The sequence below is a fragment of the Pseudorca crassidens genome, chromosome 17, assembly GCF_039906515.1.
Source record: "Pseudorca crassidens isolate mPseCra1 chromosome 17, mPseCra1.hap1, whole genome shotgun sequence".
Taxonomy (NCBI): domain Eukaryota; kingdom Metazoa; phylum Chordata; class Mammalia; order Artiodactyla; family Delphinidae; genus Pseudorca; species Pseudorca crassidens.
In genome coordinates this window covers 35,283,746-35,303,833 of record NC_090312.1, presented here as the reverse complement: position 1 = coordinate 35,303,833, position 20,088 = coordinate 35,283,746, and the positions used below count along the sequence as shown (strand labels likewise).

General features: G+C 36.8%; 1 protein-coding gene across 7 annotated transcripts in view; it reads right to left on the bottom strand.

Annotated features, from left to right (window-relative positions):
* UBR5 (ubiquitin protein ligase E3 component n-recognin 5) overlaps window positions 1-20,088 on the bottom strand; it is a 141,958-nt gene that overhangs the window by 52,114 nt on the left and 69,756 nt on the right. For 5 of the 7 annotated variants that reach the window (XM_067711586.1, XM_067711589.1, XM_067711588.1 and 2 more), the window contains exons 14-25: window positions 19,681-19,865; window positions 16,419-16,528; window positions 15,469-15,581; window positions 14,307-14,450; window positions 14,110-14,221; window positions 13,712-13,866; window positions 13,256-13,453; window positions 8,530-8,740; window positions 7,445-7,571; window positions 3,358-3,509; window positions 2,824-2,919; window positions 2,334-2,457 (exon numbers count right to left, since the gene is read on the bottom strand). In XM_067711586.1, coding sequence (XP_067567687.1) covers window positions 2,334-2,457; window positions 2,824-2,919; window positions 3,358-3,509; window positions 7,445-7,571; window positions 8,530-8,740; window positions 13,256-13,453; window positions 13,712-13,866; window positions 14,110-14,221; window positions 14,307-14,450; window positions 15,469-15,581; window positions 16,419-16,528; window positions 19,681-19,865 — 1,727 coding nt within the window. The remainder of the gene's footprint in view (window positions 1-2,333; window positions 2,458-2,823; window positions 2,920-3,357; window positions 3,510-7,444; window positions 7,572-8,529; window positions 8,741-13,255; window positions 13,454-13,711; window positions 13,867-14,109; window positions 14,222-14,306; window positions 14,451-15,468; window positions 15,582-16,418; window positions 16,529-19,680; window positions 19,866-20,088) is intronic. The other 2 variants (XM_067711591.1, XM_067711587.1) reach the window with 2 other exon arrangements.

The window sequence follows — 20,088 nt, the reverse complement described above, 5'->3', positions numbered from 1 at the left end:
TTGCCCATGATATATCCAATAAGGGACTGATATCCAAAATATACAAAGAACTCATACAATTCAACATCAAACAAACCCAATCTGATTAAAAACTGGGCCGGAGACCTGAACAGACATTTTTCCAAATAAGACATACGACAGATGGCCAACACACACGTGAATAAGTTCAACATCACTAGTCATCAGGGAAATGCAAATCAAAACCACAGTAAGATACTACCTCACATCTGTCAGAATGGCTATTATCAAAAAAGACAACAAATAACAAGTGTTGGCGAGGATGTGGAGAAAAGGGAAGCCTCTTGCAGAAACAGACTCATAGATGCAGAGAACAAACTACTGGTTGCCAGAGGGCAGGGGGTTAGGAGAATGAGTGAAATAGGTGAGGTACAAACTTCCAGTTATAAAATAAGTCATGAGGACAGCATAGGGAATATAATCAATAACACTGTAGTAACTTTGTATGGTGACAGATGGTAACTACACTTATCGTGGTGGTCATTTTGTAATGTAAAAAATTATCAAATCAGTATGTTGTACACCTGAAACTAACATAATAAGTCAATTATACTTCAATAAAAAAAGAAGAAAAAACCCTTTTCTTACTGAGTCATCTCCATGGTAAATAATTCCCAGATACATCACTTAGGAAACTGTGTTAGCAACTCTAGGAAATTCTCCTGTATCTGTAGTATAAAAAAGCAAAAAGGGCCAGTTTGATCATCTCTATACTTATCACCTAAAAGTCAGGCAAAAGAACACTGCCTCTGGGCTTCCCTGGTGGCGCAGTGGTTGAGAGTCCACCTGCCGATGCAGGGGACAGGGGTTTGTGTCCCGGTCCGGGAAGATCCCACATGCCGTGGAGTGGCTGGGCCCGTGAGCCATGGCCGCTGAGCCTGCGCTCCCAACCGCAACGGGAGAGGCCGTAACAGTGAGAGGCCCGCATAGAGCAAAAAAAAAAAAAAGAACACTGCCTCTCCTAGTAACATCAGCTTATGAATACAGTGGCATATTGGGTGTTTTCCAGATATTTTATATGTTTTTTAGATAAAGGAGGAAAAAGTCAACCACTGTGAGGGTACTAAAATAAAGCACTAGTGAAACAGAAATGAACTGTAGAAATATAAAATGAATTAACAACAAAGAGAAAGGGAATAAGAACATAAAATAACTTTTTAGACACCACCACGAGGAAATTATACAAAGATAATATGATTAAAAACACCATAAATGCAAAAAAATGACAATTGAGAAAATAAAAACAGAAAGATATACTGTATGTATCCATATATAAACCATTTTTATCTATGCCTCAAACCACTAATAAATTATTAAGATGCTTCTGTCATAATAACTCTGTTTATAATCCAATGACTTATTTTACTAGTGTGGGGCAGCCTTCATTAAATCATAATTTCATAAATTTGGTCATTTTCATCCAAAGGGCAGTAAGACTTAAACATGAAAACTCCCTCGCCCTCAAAGATAAAAAAACTCATAACACCTTCTTGTACTAAATAGGGAAGGTGACATAAGGGTCAAGCTGGGAGTCCCAGTTCTGTAATAAAGACACATACCAGGGCTGGAATTCCAGCTATGCCACTCAATAGTTTTGTGAGCCTGGGCAAGTTAATTAACCTCTAAGCCCACTGCTGCAAATGTAAAGTGGGGATAACATTATCTACTCCAGACAGTTATATCTAGAATAAGAGTTAATGCAAGTAGAGCTTGGCACAGATTAATAACTATTATAAAAACACTCATCATTATGAGTTTGTAAAGGAAGATAAACAATCAAGTTGCAGGTAGAGATGTAACCTATTAACGGTTAATGAGCACTTACAACAGAATACTTATCAAAAGCTCTGTATGATCTCATGATGATTCCGTAAGCCAAGATTTCCAAAGAAACCATAAGAATCATCCTTGGATTTTCACAATACAGATTCCAGGCCCCATTTCAGACCTGCTGAGTTATACTTCTAGTGTAGAGCTTGGGGAAGAATGTGTATAATTTTTAAAGTTCTCCAGGTGACAGTGATATAACTAATTTATGGATTCAACATTTGAGAGCAACTATACTGTGATCTTTTTAACATATAAATATACACCCTCATCAAGCTAACATAAAATCAAACTATTCATTTAGTGTATATCGAGAAGGCCTCTTTCACTAAAGAGAGCTTACTTAGTAACATGGAAAATACAATGCTAGATTCCGATAAATTTTAAATTCAATTAAAATAATTGTTGTTCCATATGTTGCAAGATCAACTTAACAGTAAAAGGAGTAAAGCTAAATCTTCATATCAAAAGTATATTAAACTTCTTACTTGGCAGAGAGAAGTTCTCGTAGATAGGGCTGCAGGACAACACTGTCACATAACAATTTTAATATAAAATGAGCGTTGGCCTTTCGATCCTTGGATTCTACTACAGATGGCTCTGTGGAAGGACCTGTAATTAAGCAGATCCACTTGGTAACAAAAGTGTTCAAAACAGAGTGAAAGACTGTTCTAGAATAATATACCGAGTATCTATCAAATAAACCACAAGAAAAATATTTGAGTATTGGTAACAAATTAATAACTTCATTACAGAGAATTTAAACACATTAACACATTTTATAAATCTCAACTGATGAAATATATGCACATGCACACCACAACTTCACTGATATACAGAAGATAAGTCACAGAATTAGATATTTTTCAAGCCAAGAAGTCTCCTTGAGATAAAGTGTAGAACTGTAGAAACCTATATACAAAGTGTTTAGTTTTATCTTCCAAATGCCTAGGTAGATAAAATAGTAGAGATTCTCACCTGGAATGGTGGAGGTGCTTGGTCCTTGACCGGTGCCAGTCGCTGCTGTGGTAAGAGATCCCACAGCAGGGGCCAGGATAAAATCAATGTCACCATCTTTCAGTAAACAGAACAGCAGGATGTACATCATTATAGGCAACATATCCCTAACATGTTCTTTTAACTGGCCTTAAGGCTTTTCTCTGCAAGCCAAAGGTGAAATCGGACAGAGGCTTAAGTGGATGCTTCTTTTCCAAACTATAATAGAAGGAATCCACTAGGCAAACTATTGACTTATCTTGATATATTATTAGCTAGCTTCTTACCAGTATAGAAATATGTATTTCAGCAGAAGAGGGATATCTAACAAGACTTTCTAGAATTTTTATTTTTAAGTTACAAACATCTTAAACCAAATCTATGTAAGCTAGTTATAATACTCATTATGCTAATTTTAACAATTTCAGATTTCTAAATATCCCACTGAAATGTTTATTTCTTTTCTTTCACAACCCTGTCTTTTTGTTAAACACTGAATAAAATAACAGATCTTACCAGGATCCATTGCAGGAGGGTCAGGAACCCAACTAGGGGGAGCTATGGGGGGTGAAACTGGATCTTGGTGGTCACTGGATGAAGCTCCAGCTTCATGTCTACCCAAACCAGCCGCTCTCAATGAACGTCTCATCATTTCCCGTAATCTCAAACTAGAAGAACATGGACAAAATCAGAGCTCACTACCACGTCTAAGTGTAAGGATAAGGTGCACAGAACTTCTCATCTGAGATGAAAGTTTGTTCTACAGGCAAATACTCCAGGCAGGAAAGTGAAGTACAAATGCCAATTCTGGAATCACAGAATAAGTCAGCAAGGGATAGAAATGGAACTGGGGGATCCTAGTACCCAGTTCAGCACTAAAACCACTATATTAAGCTCCCACAGAAACTTAAGCACCGGGAACAAAAGTTGCAGTGAAGTTAAGATTAGGAAATAATCTTTCATACAGTTAAGATAAATGAACAGCTGAACATTAAAACAAAAAAAAATTCTGTCCCCTGTTTATCATCAGTAAGAATTAAGTTCAATAGTAGACATTAGCAAAACATACTGATTAGCACAAAACCAATACTGTTAGCCCACTAAACCCCTTTTCTGTGCTCTCAAAAGCAATGGAACTAATATCCACACAGTAAGTAGTTTTCAAACAAAGACCAATTTAGGTTTATTTTTTATACAAAAAAGTTTTTTTAACAGTACAACTTCATCCCAAGGAAATTAATGAATGAAACTGGAGCTTGTAAAATGTGTTGTTAGATTAATATCTGGGCGTGATTTTTTTTTCTCCTGCTATACAGGTGTGCACATTGCTAAAAAGATAAAGAAATAATCACAAACACAGACCTCATTAGGGGAACTAGTAAACTACCTGTACAAAAATCTATACCTCTGAATAAAAGCTTACAAAGGCTACAAAATTAACACATTAAAAACTAGCAGCAATTAAGAGAGAGCACATAAGGCAAATCCTTCCACTTGGCCACAATTTTAGAGCTTCTAAATGAATAAAGAGTAAGAATTCAATTTTAAGGGCCAGGCAACACATAAGGGACTGCTTTCTCCCAGGCAGATTTAATCCCAAAGACATGACATTTCTGATGTGAAAAACCTAACACCTTACCAGGTGAGCATTATATGTCTGCAAATAAGTAATTCAGAAATATTTGTATTAATGTTTGACTCTCTAATTATTATTTAATCCGAGGGTAAGTGTGTTTTTCCATAGCAATACATTTTCAGTTTTATGAGTAAAATTTTTTAAAAATGCATTTAGAAGCTACTTTCAGGAACCCATCTATTTTATAAGGCTTGTGTATGATGATGTACCTTGGGGAAGAGAAACATTTTTTGGAAGATTCTACAAAGTAAATTTTAATGTCTCAAAAAATATACTAGCTATTATAGTACGCACTATTAAAAAATACCTATAGTTAATTCTTTTATGGTACTGGTGTCTTCTCTCTCCCAATTTAGAAATCTTTGAGTTCAAGAGTTTTTATAATATGGAAGGGAGCAGGGAACAGTGATTATGATTCTTTCAGTCAAGGTCACTTCCCTGTCCAAGATATCACCCAAAGAGCATGGCAGGCTCCTTACCAGTAACAGCACACACCCGGGTGACTTCACACTGTGATGCTCCTACACAATTTTAAATAAGCTCAACATAGACACTTGGTATCCTAATGTGTCTTACTCAAAACACACAGAGAGAAAAAAATCAGCGGTAATTGGGAGGCACTGCAAATAACCTGAAAATAAATGCATGTTTTGGGCTTATCAAGAAGAATGCTTACACCAGGGTCACAAACACAATGCCTACTGGGCCTGGAAAGTAAAATAAACTGAGGAAAGGGCAGTCAGGTGTAAGAAGTAGGGGGTCATGGCAAACTAGAGGCATACATGCTCATCTAAAGGCATTCAAATTTTAAAGAAAAAAAAATTTTAACATTGCACAGGCCAAACAAAACATATATGGGCTATTCTCCAACCTCTAGCCTAGAGCACATTAAGAATAAATGAAGATAAATTGAGACCATAGTCTCATCTTGAACTTGCAAACTCCCAACTTTGTTGTTGTGATGTAGTCAATTCAATATTATATGAGGGGGTCATTCCTTGTCATTTAAAAAAATTGTCCTCTACCTCTTTTCTTCATTAGGTCTTGGGAACATTTTTAAGTACAATGCCCAGCTCCTCATACAGATTCTTTCACAACAAAAAACAAAAAAAACAAAAAAAAGAAAATTATTCTTCAAGATGTTGTACACAATTCATGAAGATTCACCTGTATCCTCAGTGGCTGAGGACAATACTGAGGAGATACCACCTTGGCTGCTAAGATTCAGAGTTTTGACATTTCTTCGTATAGGCTTGCCTGGAGTCATCGTATTTTCTGACAATATGGAAGAATTCAAGGTTGATGTAATTTCCTCTTTGTAAGCACGTTATATCCATGCTACAGAAGCCTTAGAATCCAGTCATGTTCAAACATACCACTGTGACAAAAAAGCGAAGGTCATGTGTCTTCCAGATTAATAATCTCTAGAGTACATACACCTGCAATCAGATGCATCAATCAAGCTTTCCACTAAATCTGCCCTTTGTACTCAGGCACTATTGAGTCACATAACAAAACTTCTGAGTCAAATCATCATCTGAAGGCATTTAACAGTACTCCATTCAATATTGAAATTGCATCAGTTTTGAGCTTACAGCTCATGAATCCCAGCCTGCATACTCATCAAGGGGTATCGCCTAGAAAATCCATTGTAGGCTAGAGGAGGGTTTCACTTCAATGAAGCAGAGTCTGTGGACTTCCTAATGCCCGGCGTGGATAATAAGACTCCTGTGCTTTCATCTGTTCAACCGGCAGCCCTGAGTTTGAACTGGTTAAGAGCACTGCAGTGAAATCTTCGGCAAATGCCTCAAAGGAGCTTACTCTGCAAATTATTTCTGTGAGCAACACATCACCCACTCTTGAAGCTCCTTTTAGTCTTTGCCTTCAAAATAATCCTTACATGAAAAAAAGATGGCAGCACTGGCATTGGACCAACCATATCAGAGTCCAACTTGATTTGCACCTGTATTTTCCCTGAGGAAATGAAATACCTGAAATAATTCAGACACTAATTTCTTCATGAAGAATTTAAGTTGTTTTCCAGTTTAGACCAAACATTTTGCCTAGTGTAGTCCTAAACAAATGATAATTTCCATTTTGCATAGTCTACATAATGTTTCTGTACTATTTTAAATTATAATTTGGTTACCCATAACTAGTTTTTGATAAACCTCACTTCAGGATGTTTTTGAACCTGGGAAGCTATCAAGTTGGAACCAATTTTAGAAGAATCATTTTTAAAGGGAAAGTTGAATATAGAACAGAAAATAAGCAAAAGAGTGTCTTCGTTTTAAGTAGACTTTACAACCTATCACATTAGCACAGTGAGCAGTGCTTCCATTAATGATTTGTGAAGTATCCAAGAATTTTGGCTCTCATGTCTAATATAAATGTGTTTTCCTTCAGGGGAAAAAAAAAACTACAGACAGCTGTATCCTGAATTCTTTATAGTCTTCATCTATTCAAACATCTAGTAATTTTTAATGTGTTATAAAGTGTCCATCTCACAACTCAGAAAGCCTGAAAATTTAAAATACCAAACATTCATAATATACATCAGCCTTTCATTTCTTCCCAGATCTTTAGGACGTCTGAGAAACTGAGCTAAGTAAACAATCTGAAAATAAAAGATTGAGGTTCTCTCAATTATTATATTACTTGTTCTCCAACTAAAGAAAATAACTTCCTAGGAAACACGAATGATGAGTTTAAAACACATTCAAAGAATCAAGTTTGAACTACTTGTCTAAATTACCTCAAATTTTTGAAGGACCCTAGGTCCTACTGTTTTACACCTAAACTCTAACTAGATATCGTCAGGTATTTTTCCCAGGTTGATATTGGGAGGAACAAAAACAAAACAAAAGGACCCACCAATTCATGCATATGATAGGAAAGAGATACATTTCTTTCTGTACTTGGATTATGTTTCCACCAATTAAACTTTCCTGGTAAAAATCACATTACCTTCGGCTACTTGATGATCCAGCCCGATTACCTGGGCCATTACTTGAAACAACTGATATTGCATTTGCGATGGCCTCAACAGCAGAAAGCCTTTCTGCAAATGTATTTCTTTCAGAGCGCTCTGCTTCTGAAACATAAGAGAAAAAAATTAGGATCAATTTAAACTTCAAAAATAACTAAGAGATGAAGTATGTACAGGCCATTAAATGCTAACTGCTAAGTGTTTTAGTATTCTAATTCACATACTAGTGATAACAGCTTAATTTTCCCTCCTTAGAGCAACACTTAAGCTAGAATGAACTATGACCTTTAATGTGAATTATTTCCTTATTCTGCCTTACTTTTCAACCCCCAAAGATAAAAAATAAGGTTATTCACAAGTAGGCTGAAATTTAGCTTTCACTACCAAGGAAGAAAAGGCCTACATATCAGTACCTCAATCTTCATTTATACACTACTTATAATCCTTTAGTCAGTCAACGATAACGAGATAAAGGTCAGAAACTTGCAAACCACTGTTCAAAAACGTAGCTACCAGAATATCAACTGCAGAATTCAAAATAAGGAAAACCATATGAATTACACAGTTACACTTTAGGTTTTCAGTTTCCCCCTTCACTTAGCCAATTAAAAACTTTATGGCAAAAAGCTTATTTACTTTTCCAAAAACATCTAACAACTCACTAGGTTATTTTTCCCTCTACATTCTGAAAATTGGGATAAGAGTTGCCTCAATATAATTTGACTTCTCAATATAATTTGACTTAACCTGCTAAATAATTCCCATGGTAATATAAGTCACCAGCAATTATAAAATCAGTAAAGCTCTTAAGTATCATATATACAGTTTGTACTTAACAGAGAAATTAGAATTTAAGGCAACAGAAACACATTGATAAAAATTTTATTTATTCATGTTACATGTTCATCCTAACAGGCATTTTTACCTTCTGAGACTCCTAGATTTTACAAAGCAAAGTAAAAGTACATACAAATTCTTTACAGTGATTTTCTTTAATAATTTTTATATTTTCAAAATTGCCCAAAATTCCTCTTAAAGATCATGTTACAGTTCTTAATCTCACCCTCTTCTTCTTTAGTTTCCTTATTGCTGGTTGGAAAGCAAACTGATACACAAGCATGCAAAATATTTCGATTTCCATCACATCTGTGGCTGATGAATGTCTGTAGCATCTGTAGATTCTGCTCTAAAACAACCGCTTGCTCAAGATTCATAAGATATTGTCGACAGGCCTCATAGTCACAGCGTAGGATGTGCTGCATTAAGGTTTGTTTCTGTGCTCAGACAAATTAGGAAAAAAACTTCAATGAATTTGTACAGCACATTACACATGTCAAAAAGTTCACATGGCCAACACAATAATATAATCAGCTCTGCAGATACACAGAGACAATTTAAGGTGGCCTGGCAAAAGAAGCTGAACTTGAAGGTACCCTTAAGCACAGAATACAACTGACAGGAATGTAAAGGACCAATAAATATCTTCAGCTTCTGCAACTAACTCAACTCTAACTGTGGCAGGAAAGCAGCCAGATATACAATGCATAAATGGGAGTGGCTGGATTGGACCTATAGATCATAGTTTATACAGCACCCTTATTTACATTATATATAACTATCAAATTAGAACTCTATTAATATTGTTAAGCATAGGGTATACATTTTATTCCAAGCTTATTCTCACCTTCTTGTGCTCTTTAAGGTTACATTTACGTCACACTATGGTACATGAAAGCCAAACCTTCAACTCCCCCCAGAAATAACGACAGACACAATCCCCAAAGGTGACAACTAATGTACTTCATTGTCAAAGACATGGTAGTAATGATCAAGTATTTATATATCATCTTCTACCTGAGAAATAGCATGCTGTGGATGGAATATTTTCCCCCCCATTCATGTTGAAGCCCAATCCCCAATGTGGATGGTATTTGGAGGTAGGGCCTCTGGACAGTCATTAGGTCGTGAGGGTGGAGCCTTCATGAATGTGATCACTGCCCTTAAAGGGGGCTGAAGAGACCAGAGTTCTCCCTTTCCACTGTGTGAGGACACATGGTCATCTGTGAACCAGTGAAAGGGCCCTCATCAGACACCGAATCTGCCCACACCTTGATCTTGAACTTCCCACCTTCCTTAACCATGAGAAGTAAATTTCGGTTGTTTATAAGCCACTCTGTCTGTAGCAGCCTAAACAAACTTAAGACACAGCATAAATAGACCAAAGAGTTCAAATGTACTTTTTTCAGAATGTAAACTATAGTTATGGGATATTTAATCGACTGAATGTAAAGCATTAGTTATGGAAAACAAGCATATCTGTTCATTTTAAATAAAATTGAGAACTGGAAGAAAGCAGGTGGGAAAAGAATGCGTGGGAATACAAAGGAAAGAAGAGAGATGCTTTTGAACTTGGCAGCTCTCCACAAATTGCCTAGATAACCCATCCCTTCCCCCAACCTTATGAGGATGAGAGGAAGTAACAATGGGGGAAGAAGGGCACAAGAAAATACAGCTAAAAAACTGTTTTCAGTACTTGACACACGTGAGATAAGCCATTCTGACTGTGGAACTATGATCCTGAAGTGACCCCATAAATTGCAAGCTCCAGTTCAAGAATATGAGGTGGGCGACATAAGACTAAATTTGCCAAAGTCTAGTGGCAAATATGCACTAATCAATACGTTGAGAGAATATGTCAAAGTCTCTCCAAAGAATGAAAAGTGCAGTACATTTAAAAATAACTAAAATTAAGATATTTTGCTGCACACTGCTGTGATATATAGAATGTTTTCAAGCAATCAGCCAGTCATCTGGCTGAAGCAGCTACTCTACAGGGAGCTCTCATCTCCAACCTGCTGGGCAGTATATGGGCTCTCACACTGACAGTATCAATACCACGCTTACTATGTTTATCCTGCATCACTGTATGTTGTCACTTATTCTTATAACACAAAGCAGAGAGTTCAGCAAAAATTTCTTGCACGTCTACCGTGCACCAAGCCCTAGTAAATGAAGGCTATTTAGAAAGATAAATGATGGCACACTTTATCGCTACCTTGGGATGCTGACAAAGTCCAGGGGTCATAGAATCAAATGCCTACAGAAGCATATGCAAAAGTATAAGTGAGTGGAGGAGGCTGGCTGTAAGAAAGGTAACACAAACCGTATAATAAATAAATGGTGACCAACATTTGGACTTAGAGCAACAAATTTTAAATAGTGGGAACTGCAATGAACTGGAGACACCATGTATAGCCTCTAAGAGGACTTAATGTTTTTATAATGGCCCAATATCACCATTATCTTCTAATTCTTTAAGAGCACCTGAAAATCTGAGTTTTAAATACAAATTCTGTGATTTTTGAATGCTGGCAACCAATCAAGAATTTTTAAATGATGTGAAGTCTATTTCTAGGGGCCACATTCAGACCACGGCCACCTCCTTCAACCCCATACCCCTACCAGTTTGGAACCACTAGTCTAGTAGGTTAACAATTAAAGCTAAACTAAGAATATGAGCACTGTGTCTCTAAACAAAAGCTCATGGGTATCTCTCAGGAGCACCTAGATTCAGATTACTTTAGATGCAGTTCTAGTAAGTTTGCTTATCACCTCCAACCTAATGGAGGGTAAATAAGCTCCCATTCTAAGCTCCATTTCTATCTTTTATAGAAAGATTCCTCAAAAGAGTTGTCTAAGTTCCTCAACTCCCATTTTCTCCTTAGCTCACTCTAAATCAGGCCTGCATCCCCACTGTCAACAATGACCTAGATGGAGCCAAACGCAAAAGTCAGTATTCAGTACACGCCCTACTGTCCTACGGCATCATTTCATACACTTGAACAACACATCCTGCTTGACACATGCTCTTTGCTTAGCTTCCAAGACAAAACTCATTCGTTTCCCTCCAATTCCTTCTCAGTCTCTCATGCAGGTTTCTTTTTATCTCCTGGTATTTAAATGCTGAGACTATTTTCATGGCTCAGGCCTTAGATCTTTTTTCTCCTCCAAGACTTTAGTAATCTCATTCAGTATAAGTCCTTTAAATATCACAGATATACTGACAACTCCTAAGTACACTTCTCCAGCTTGGTCCCCTCTCTCCTGGTCTTCCAACTTACACATCTAACTCTATTCACCATCTCCTCTTGGCTATCTGATAAGAATCTTAAACTCCTGATCTCACCCCCCAGAACCTGCTTCAATCCTACAGTCTTCATCTCGATAAACAGCAACTTCACTCTTCAAAACCTTTTGCCCTCTGCTTCCTCTATTTGACACCCTATATTTAGCCATAAGCAAATCCTGTTGGCTCTACTTTAAAACGTATCTAGTATATCTACAGTCTAATCACTTATTATTCCACCTCCTGGGTCAAGCCAACATCACCTTCCACCTGAATTCTTTTAATAGCCTCCTAACTGGCCTCCCTACTTCCAACCCATCCCCCTTGTATTCTCAGCGTGTCAGCAATGACCTTTTGAAAATGTAAAGCAAATCAGGTCATTCTCTGCTCAAATTGCTCCAATAACTTCCAGTGGTGTTGCCTCCACATCTAACAAATACAAACACCTCAACCACAGTATGTTCAAAACTAAACTCATCCTTTCCCCTTATCCCATTTGTTTTTCCTATTTTTCTGGGGTTTTTTGGCTGCACCGCACGGCATGCGGGATTCTAGTTCCCTGACCAGGGATTGAACGAACCCGTGCCCCCTGCAGTGGAAGCGGGGAGCCACAACCACTGGACCACCAGAGAATTTCCAGTTTCTCCAATTTTTCATTTCCCTATCATCCACACCTAAATCAGAAGCTTTACAACCCCTTCCTTTCATTTACTGCTGACATCCTGTCACCAAGCTTTAGAGCTTCTACTTCCTTAAGATCTCTTAAATCCATCCCCTCTTCCTTATTTCCAAGAGTTCAAGCTTAGGGCTTCCCTGGTGGTGCAGTGGTTGAGAGTCTGCCTGCCGATGCAGGGGACACAGGTTCGTGCCCCGGTCCAGGAAGATCCCACATGCCGCGGAGCGGCTGGGCCCATGAGCCATGGCCGCTGAGCCTGCGCGTCCGGAGCCTGTGCTCCGCAGCGGGAGAAGCCACAGCAGTGAGAGGCCCGCGTACCGCAAAAAAAAAAAAAAAAAAAAGGGTTCAAGCTTACTTTGTTTCTAACATGGATAATTACATTAGCTTTTTTATCTGGTCTCTAAACTTCTGTTCTCCATCCACTGCTCATCTTCTTTAAAAACACACAAAAAAACCAGCTTAAAATCCTTCTCCTCCTAGCTTTCAGGGGAATGCTCAGGCCCCTTAGGTTAACGCACAAGGCACCCCAGTGCCTTTCTCCCACCTTATCACTTGCCACTCATTGATCCGTATAAGCCCTACCTTCTAGTTATATCAGAAGAATGTACATGTTCTCCCAACATGTACATTCTGAGATTCACAAAGGCTGCTCTTTGTGCCTGGGATAACACTTCCTACCTTCATCCTGCGTCTAGGAGACCCCTATCTGATTCTTTAAAACTATATCCAGGTATCACCTCCTCAGAGAAGCCTCTACAGTCACAGTTTGATTTACAGCCCTCCCTTTTGTACTTCTACAACATTATGCATGCCTTACTCAAACGCTTAAATCACACTGTAATCAATGGTATACGCATCTCTCTTGTCCTAATAGACTATTAGTTCCCATAGGGAACCGGCAATGAATGATCTATTCAAGATTGTTTCCCTAGACTCCAGCAGTGCCTTCTGAATTGAAATGCCAAGTAGTTTCAAAAGTCAGATTACCTCTACAGCCATGATGATAATAGCAGCTTTCTTTTTGATTGTTGAATTGGCAGGAAGATTTATTAAAGAATGTACACCCATTCCAAGACTACTAATAGGTGGAAGATCAAGCCAATCAGGATCCCTTATTCCTCCCATGCAATCTTTGGCCATGGGGTAGATAGTGCCATTTCCATCTCGAAGAATAATAGGAGACTCCTATAATAGAGGTGAAAATTAAAAAGTTTGGCTCCCAATCAAAAATGTTATGTCTGATTTTTACAATAGTTATATTTATTTTCAAATTAGATTTTATGTTTGTAATAGTGACCAAATAAGAAACTTAATATTAAAATATGTTGAATATTCTAAATTCTTCAATGTTTAATAACAAGCAAACTAGAGCCAAACCCTAAGCATCACAAAAATGCCAATGTTGTCATATAAATTTTCAAAAGCAAAAATAAGCCTCTATACCTGTCCAGCAGTAAAGATGGCTACATTCCTCTCATTCTGACCAAGGAAAGCAATGCTGCTTGTAGGGAAATTATTTTCCTGTTCTGCTTTTCCTGTAGCAAGATCAAAGATACAGTACCGTACCCAATTTCCAGTCTTCAAAACAGCATGCACACCTTCAGAAACACATAAATGTTAAAAAAAAAATGTTACACATCCTTAGTGAACTCTAGTAAGTACCTACCAAATTTTACATCTCTAGCCACATTTCAAATGTAGATACATTTCATTCCATAACGTTACACACAGGAGACAAAAACTGCCAAATGCCCCAAACCACTTTATCTAATTCCCATTCACTGCACAAGTATTAACAGAACATGGAGTATGCCAGTTAGAAAAGTTACAAAATCTTTTACCTTTGGAATCCACATTCACTGCTAATATTTCTGTTTTTTCAGGTATACAAAGCTTTTTAGGAGTCCTTTGGAAACAGTCAGGAACTTTTGGTGTTCCTCCAGTTTTGACAACCTGCATGACAAGGAATTTTGCTCTCAAATCTGTAACATACTCAGGGTCCCGACATTCACCTGCTGAGTGAGTCCTCTACACTTACCTGCAGTTCATCAATTCTAAGTAACCTACAATCCTGAAGGAGAGAAGAAGGGTCAGCATCTGAACCAGAGTTGTTTTGACAGTTTGTATTACTGGACGTTCCTGGAAATTTTACAGCAACATAGGCTCCATCCACTTTCAGCACCTAGAATACAGGTAAATACGATAAATGTTAACACTAACTCATATGAAATCAATATGCAAGTTAGAGTCATTGAACCAATTTAACACTGAAGGCACTTAATTCCTTATGAGTATGTTTCTTCAATGATCGTCAAGTTGTAAAATTAACCTGAACACACTCACCAAATATACTGTTGACATCTACTTCCATGACATATTATCCACAGACAACATAGGTAGAGTGAGCAATGCACAGAAAGCCAAGCACAGGACTTGAAACCAGAATACTTGAGTCCTACCTCTGCTACTTACTGCTTTTGATTTTAAGCCAATGTGATCGTCTTAGAAAAACATAGCTGCCCGTAAACTACAGTTCTATTTGAAATCAAAAGGCCTTTGTAAATTGCAGGACATGATGTATCTACTCTGCCCTTTAAGTCCAAATGAAAGACCATTCCATTTCACAAACTAAAGAGCAATCAGGAAAAGTTACTTTGCAGGTATTCTACAGCTATAGTCCCATTTTGTTTTTAAGAATGTGAAAGGACGAAGGTGAAATTAATGGCATTCCAGCTGATGAACTCTACTCACTTGGTTTCTTAGGAGGCAAGACCCTCTCCAGGAAGAAGGGAAGAGAAAGTGGAAGCTTAAAGACAGTAGCAAGATTTTTAAATGTTATGGAAGATCATCTCCATTAAAACTGTATAAGTCCCAAAGAATGGACTGTATCAAAAAGTAATGTTATTATCTCTTAGCAACTTTTCTGTAAATCTAAAATTATTCCAAAATAACACTTTTTTAAAAAAGCAGAATATCACCATAAATGCTCAAGGAGAGGTATAATAATCTTCAGTTCATCTGTCAGGGACAAAGGAGATACGTGCATCAGATTAAAGGATGGGACTAAAGAGATCATTAGAGGTGATAAATAAAGCAGCCTTGAGGAAAGGGCTGATGAGCACTCACCAACCGTAAGTTCTTCGATAACCAATACCATTATAGTTCAGTTAGTAACTAATTCTTAGACATTCTGAACAAACCTTGCCAACAGGAACATTCTTAACATCTTCCACAAAAACGACTTCCCGAAGAGACCACTGCTCTTCGTTCACCTTTTCCTCCTCTTTTGGGGCAGGGGTGGACCGTCGTCGTTCTTAGACAACAACAAAATGGTAAGTACCAAAAAGAAAATGTGAAAGAGACTTTATAGATTTCATCTAAATATATGAAAAAAGATCATTTGTAAAGGGATACATAACTGAGACATCTAAATAAATTTCATGAACTACTGCTTTATGAATTGAGCTTTCATAACTAACTTCCACTTTAAATGAATTCATAGTGAAAAATATCCATGTTTGTTAATGCCTAACAATATTAACACTACTATAAACAACTGCAAAGAAGTATTTAAAAATTTTAAACTTATTCTGGACCCTCAAAATTAGGGCTATCGGACCCATGTTTAAAAAGGAGGATCTGTTGGGCTGTTCTTAAAACTAGCACATGACTATTAAAAACTTTCAATTTCCTCAAGTACAAAGCAATTAAAACTAGAAAATAAATGTACTTTGGAAAGCTTTTTTAAAAAAAATTCTTTAAATCCAAGGTGCAGTAGTAAATCTAGGTTTTTAAATTCTACAAATTCTGAGCGAAAGTTGTGACCAAGCCATAACCAATCTACAATAATAGTCCCAACAAAGGTAGGCAGATATTCTAGAGGGGCAATTATTTCCTTCTATTACTGCAATGCACTTTACATATTGCAGCAAATTATAACTCGCAAAAACAACAAGAATACTCAACACTGTAAATACTGTTTTTCTATTTAAATAAAGTTGCACATTGAAAAAAATCAAACTAGTAGGAACACAATTTATATTAAAAGATATTAAAAATGGTCTGAGTTGCCTCAAATCAGAAACAAACTGAACACAGCTCTCTGCCTGGGATCTTACTTTGACCAATGTGTACTACACATAAAACTTACTATACGGCATTGATGCACTGCTGGCAATGGAGGATGCATCACTACACGTGGATGCTGGAGATGGTGGAGGACCCATTTCTGTTTTCACAGGTTCCTGCTTACTTTCAGGCCTGCAATTAGAAAAAAGATTCTCCTTATAATTAGGAAAATGACATATTAGGAACCTGTCGAATGGCTTATTTTTAAGACTCAAGTTTATTCTCATTAGGGAATGAAATAGTAAAAACTTATACAAAATGGTTATTCTTTAGGATGCAAACTGAAAAAGATACACATTGCATACTTCAAATTTTTCTTAATGTTTTAAAATAGGAAAGAAATATACTATGTGAAGCTATCAACAACGTGGAACAATGGTTCAGATAAGCCTTATCTAGGAATAACAACAAAAGCTACACTCAATTTATCAATATAGCTTTATCATAAGCCTCTTGAGAAACAAGTTTCACACTTCAGTAAATCCTGACTTGGACACTGCAATTTAACTGAAAAGATGATAAAGGCAAATAAATAAAAAGTCTACTATATCATTAACTTCCTAGAGTTCAAAGAAGGAACTCTCCTTGCAATGGCTTACAAAACTTTACCACCAGATGGTCCAAGAATAATCACCTGCTATAACTGAAATGAGAAATTATAGTATGAATAAACTATCCCTCTTCCTTGAGTTATTTCATTAATGCTGTACTCGAGAAGATAACTATAGCAACTACATAATATTCTACAGATGGTAAAAATATATTTTTATTCATTAAAAGGCAGAAGTCAATTTTTAGAGAGAAAAGTCATGTATTACTCAGAAATTTGTTATATATAGATTATGCTGGTATATATTATAATCAGGGCTATCATCTTAACCCCCTCATCTGCTATTAACCCCACCAGGAATTTCACCTGAGTTTAGAAATAGTCCATAGAAAAACAGCGTTATTTTTACCAGCATCTTAGCAAAGTTCTCAGTACAAGCACACATGAACACTCATGGCTGCTCTGCAAATCCTGTGACAGTGGAAGCAAGCCAGTACTGACTCATCACGAGCACGCTTAAAGTCAGCACGTTTCCATGACTATAAGAGTCTACTGACATGAAAATGATTATCTTCTTAACATTTAATTTCACTTAGCTCTTTTACCAAGTTTATTAATAAAGAAGGCAAATTTCAAGGAAGGTTCTGAAAAACTTAATAAATCACAGGATATAAATACCACATCCTATTTTAATCTCGTTTTCTATTTGTGCACATCAAAAAGATTTCAAATGCTCTTTACAAAGTTTCATAAACAATGAAAATGTATTTTGCTACTTTTATTTCTAGGATAAAAACAATCAATGCAAATAGAGGGAAAGTCTATCCACCTATTTTTAAAAACAAGACAATATATGGAATCTAAAAAAAGAAAAAAAAATGATCATGAAGAATCTAGGGGCAAGATGGGAATAAAGACACAGACCTACTAGAGAATGGACTTGAGGATATGGGGAGGGGGAAGGGTAAGCTGTGACAAAGTGAGAGAGTGGCATGGACACATATACACTACCAAACGTAAGGTAGATAGCTAGTGGGAAGCAGCCGCATAGCACAGGGAGATCAGCTCGGTGCCTTGTGACCACCTAGAGGGGTGGGATAAGGAGGGTGGGAGGGAGACGCAAGAGGGAGGGGATATGGGGATATATGTATATGTATAGCTGATTCACTTTGTTATACAGCAGAAACTAACACGCCACTGTAAGGCAATTATACTCCAATAAAGACGTTAAAAAAAAAAAGATGGCATGTCACATCCTACTCAACACTTTGGTTTCTCCCTTTGAAGAAGCAAAGGAAGAGAGCTGCCAAGCAAGGATCAACTTATGACCTAAGAGAAGTCATGTATCACTAGCCATCAACAAGCATCTCCACCATCGTGCTAAACACCCAGACCAAGAGTATGACCTACCCTGGGATAAAACGTGGGAGTTTAGGGGAGATGGCAATGTGGTATTTTCACTTATGCCTTTGCCTGCAATGAAGTAAGCCTTTAAAAAGCAAGTGTCTAGAGTCTGGTATTAAGAATGCTCAATTCGATCAGCTAATATGGGCTAGATAAGGAAGAGGATTCTAAAAAACCTTTTTCTCTTACACGGGTTCCTTATAAATCTAGTGCCAGCTGAAATTCATGTGCTTGGAAAATATCCACACCGTGTCTTGCACTTTAATATAAAGTATTATAAATCCATTTAATTGAATAAACATATTCTAAAACAAAAAAATAAATAAATTTAAAAAATAAAAACAAGACAGAGAGCACAAAGCACAAAATAAGCAAAAAACTTAATTAGGCATAAATTACAGTAGCTTTGGTTTATAAAAGAATATCTTTAAACTTATTTTAACAGTAATCCTTGTACAATCATTACATTAATTTGAGCAAAAAATTTCGAAACTTTAAAAATCTATATGTATAGTACAGTCCCAATCATTTCTTTTCAATGCTTGTATAATTTAGAATAAAAGAAAATAGTATACCAAAATATTTAAAATGCTATTTCTGGAATGTGATATTATATTACTCTTCCACGTTTCTATAATGCTCATGTATTTTTACAACATTAAAAAAAAAAGTAATTTTGAAACTTTACTAAAGTGTTTAAGATCATGTACCAAACAACCAAATCATAAAGATGAGTAGATGCTTCTAAAAGTACAGGTGTTAAGATCTGTGTACCTGGCTCCCAAACAGTAAGCCAGCCCCAGAATGTGGGTTATACACAATTCAGTGGTATTTCTGTTCACATATCCCCCCCAACCCAAAAGTTTACAAATCCTTTATAGAATTTCCCTCCCCAAGCACATTAACCTGTAAAACGCTTTCAATGATCAAGATGCAGGCAAGATGTTTGGTAGAAATTAAGATGATTATACATGGAGAGAGGAGGAAAAAGTCTGCCTAAGACAGTATGGCTGAACATATTATCACTGCTATACAACACCTTCCAAGGATGAACTCTAATGACAAAACAAAGACATCAAAAGAGAACCCTACACTGCCATTCTGGCCACCAAACATTAAGAATAACTATAATATACAAATATTAACCAATTTGCAAACAGTAAATTTTACCAATTCCTTTGAAAATTCATGGGGATCTTAATAAGACCCCCTCACGTTAACACTTGTCTAAGTCACTGTACACCTCTAAGTCTCCTTGGTACCCCCCTTCACATACAGAGCAAACTAGAAACTGATGTTAAATCAAGATTAGTTAGGGCATAATACTTACTTAGCTTCAGTAGTTTTGCTAGCTTTGTCCATGCTTTTCAAGCTCTCAGGAGATCTAAGCTGAAACCTACAGCTATCATTCATATTCCAAACTGACTCCATTAAGACACCAACTTTAGGAATCCCAGCACTAATTGAAAATGCAACTGCTCCAGCATGATAGAGAGGATTATTTCTTAGGCATACCTAGCAAACAAAAGAAAAATCACCATCAAGATGACAATTTTAAAACAAACTAGAGGAGTTACGTGTTCCCAAATTATGGAGCAGGAATAATTGGCACATTTGCTAAAAATGAACTTTAAAATTTCATGCAGCAAATAACCTGACCATTCTGCCACAAGGACACAGAAGAGAAATAGCAGAGAAGAAACTAAAAAGGTTATTATTTAAAAAGTGAAATGTGAAC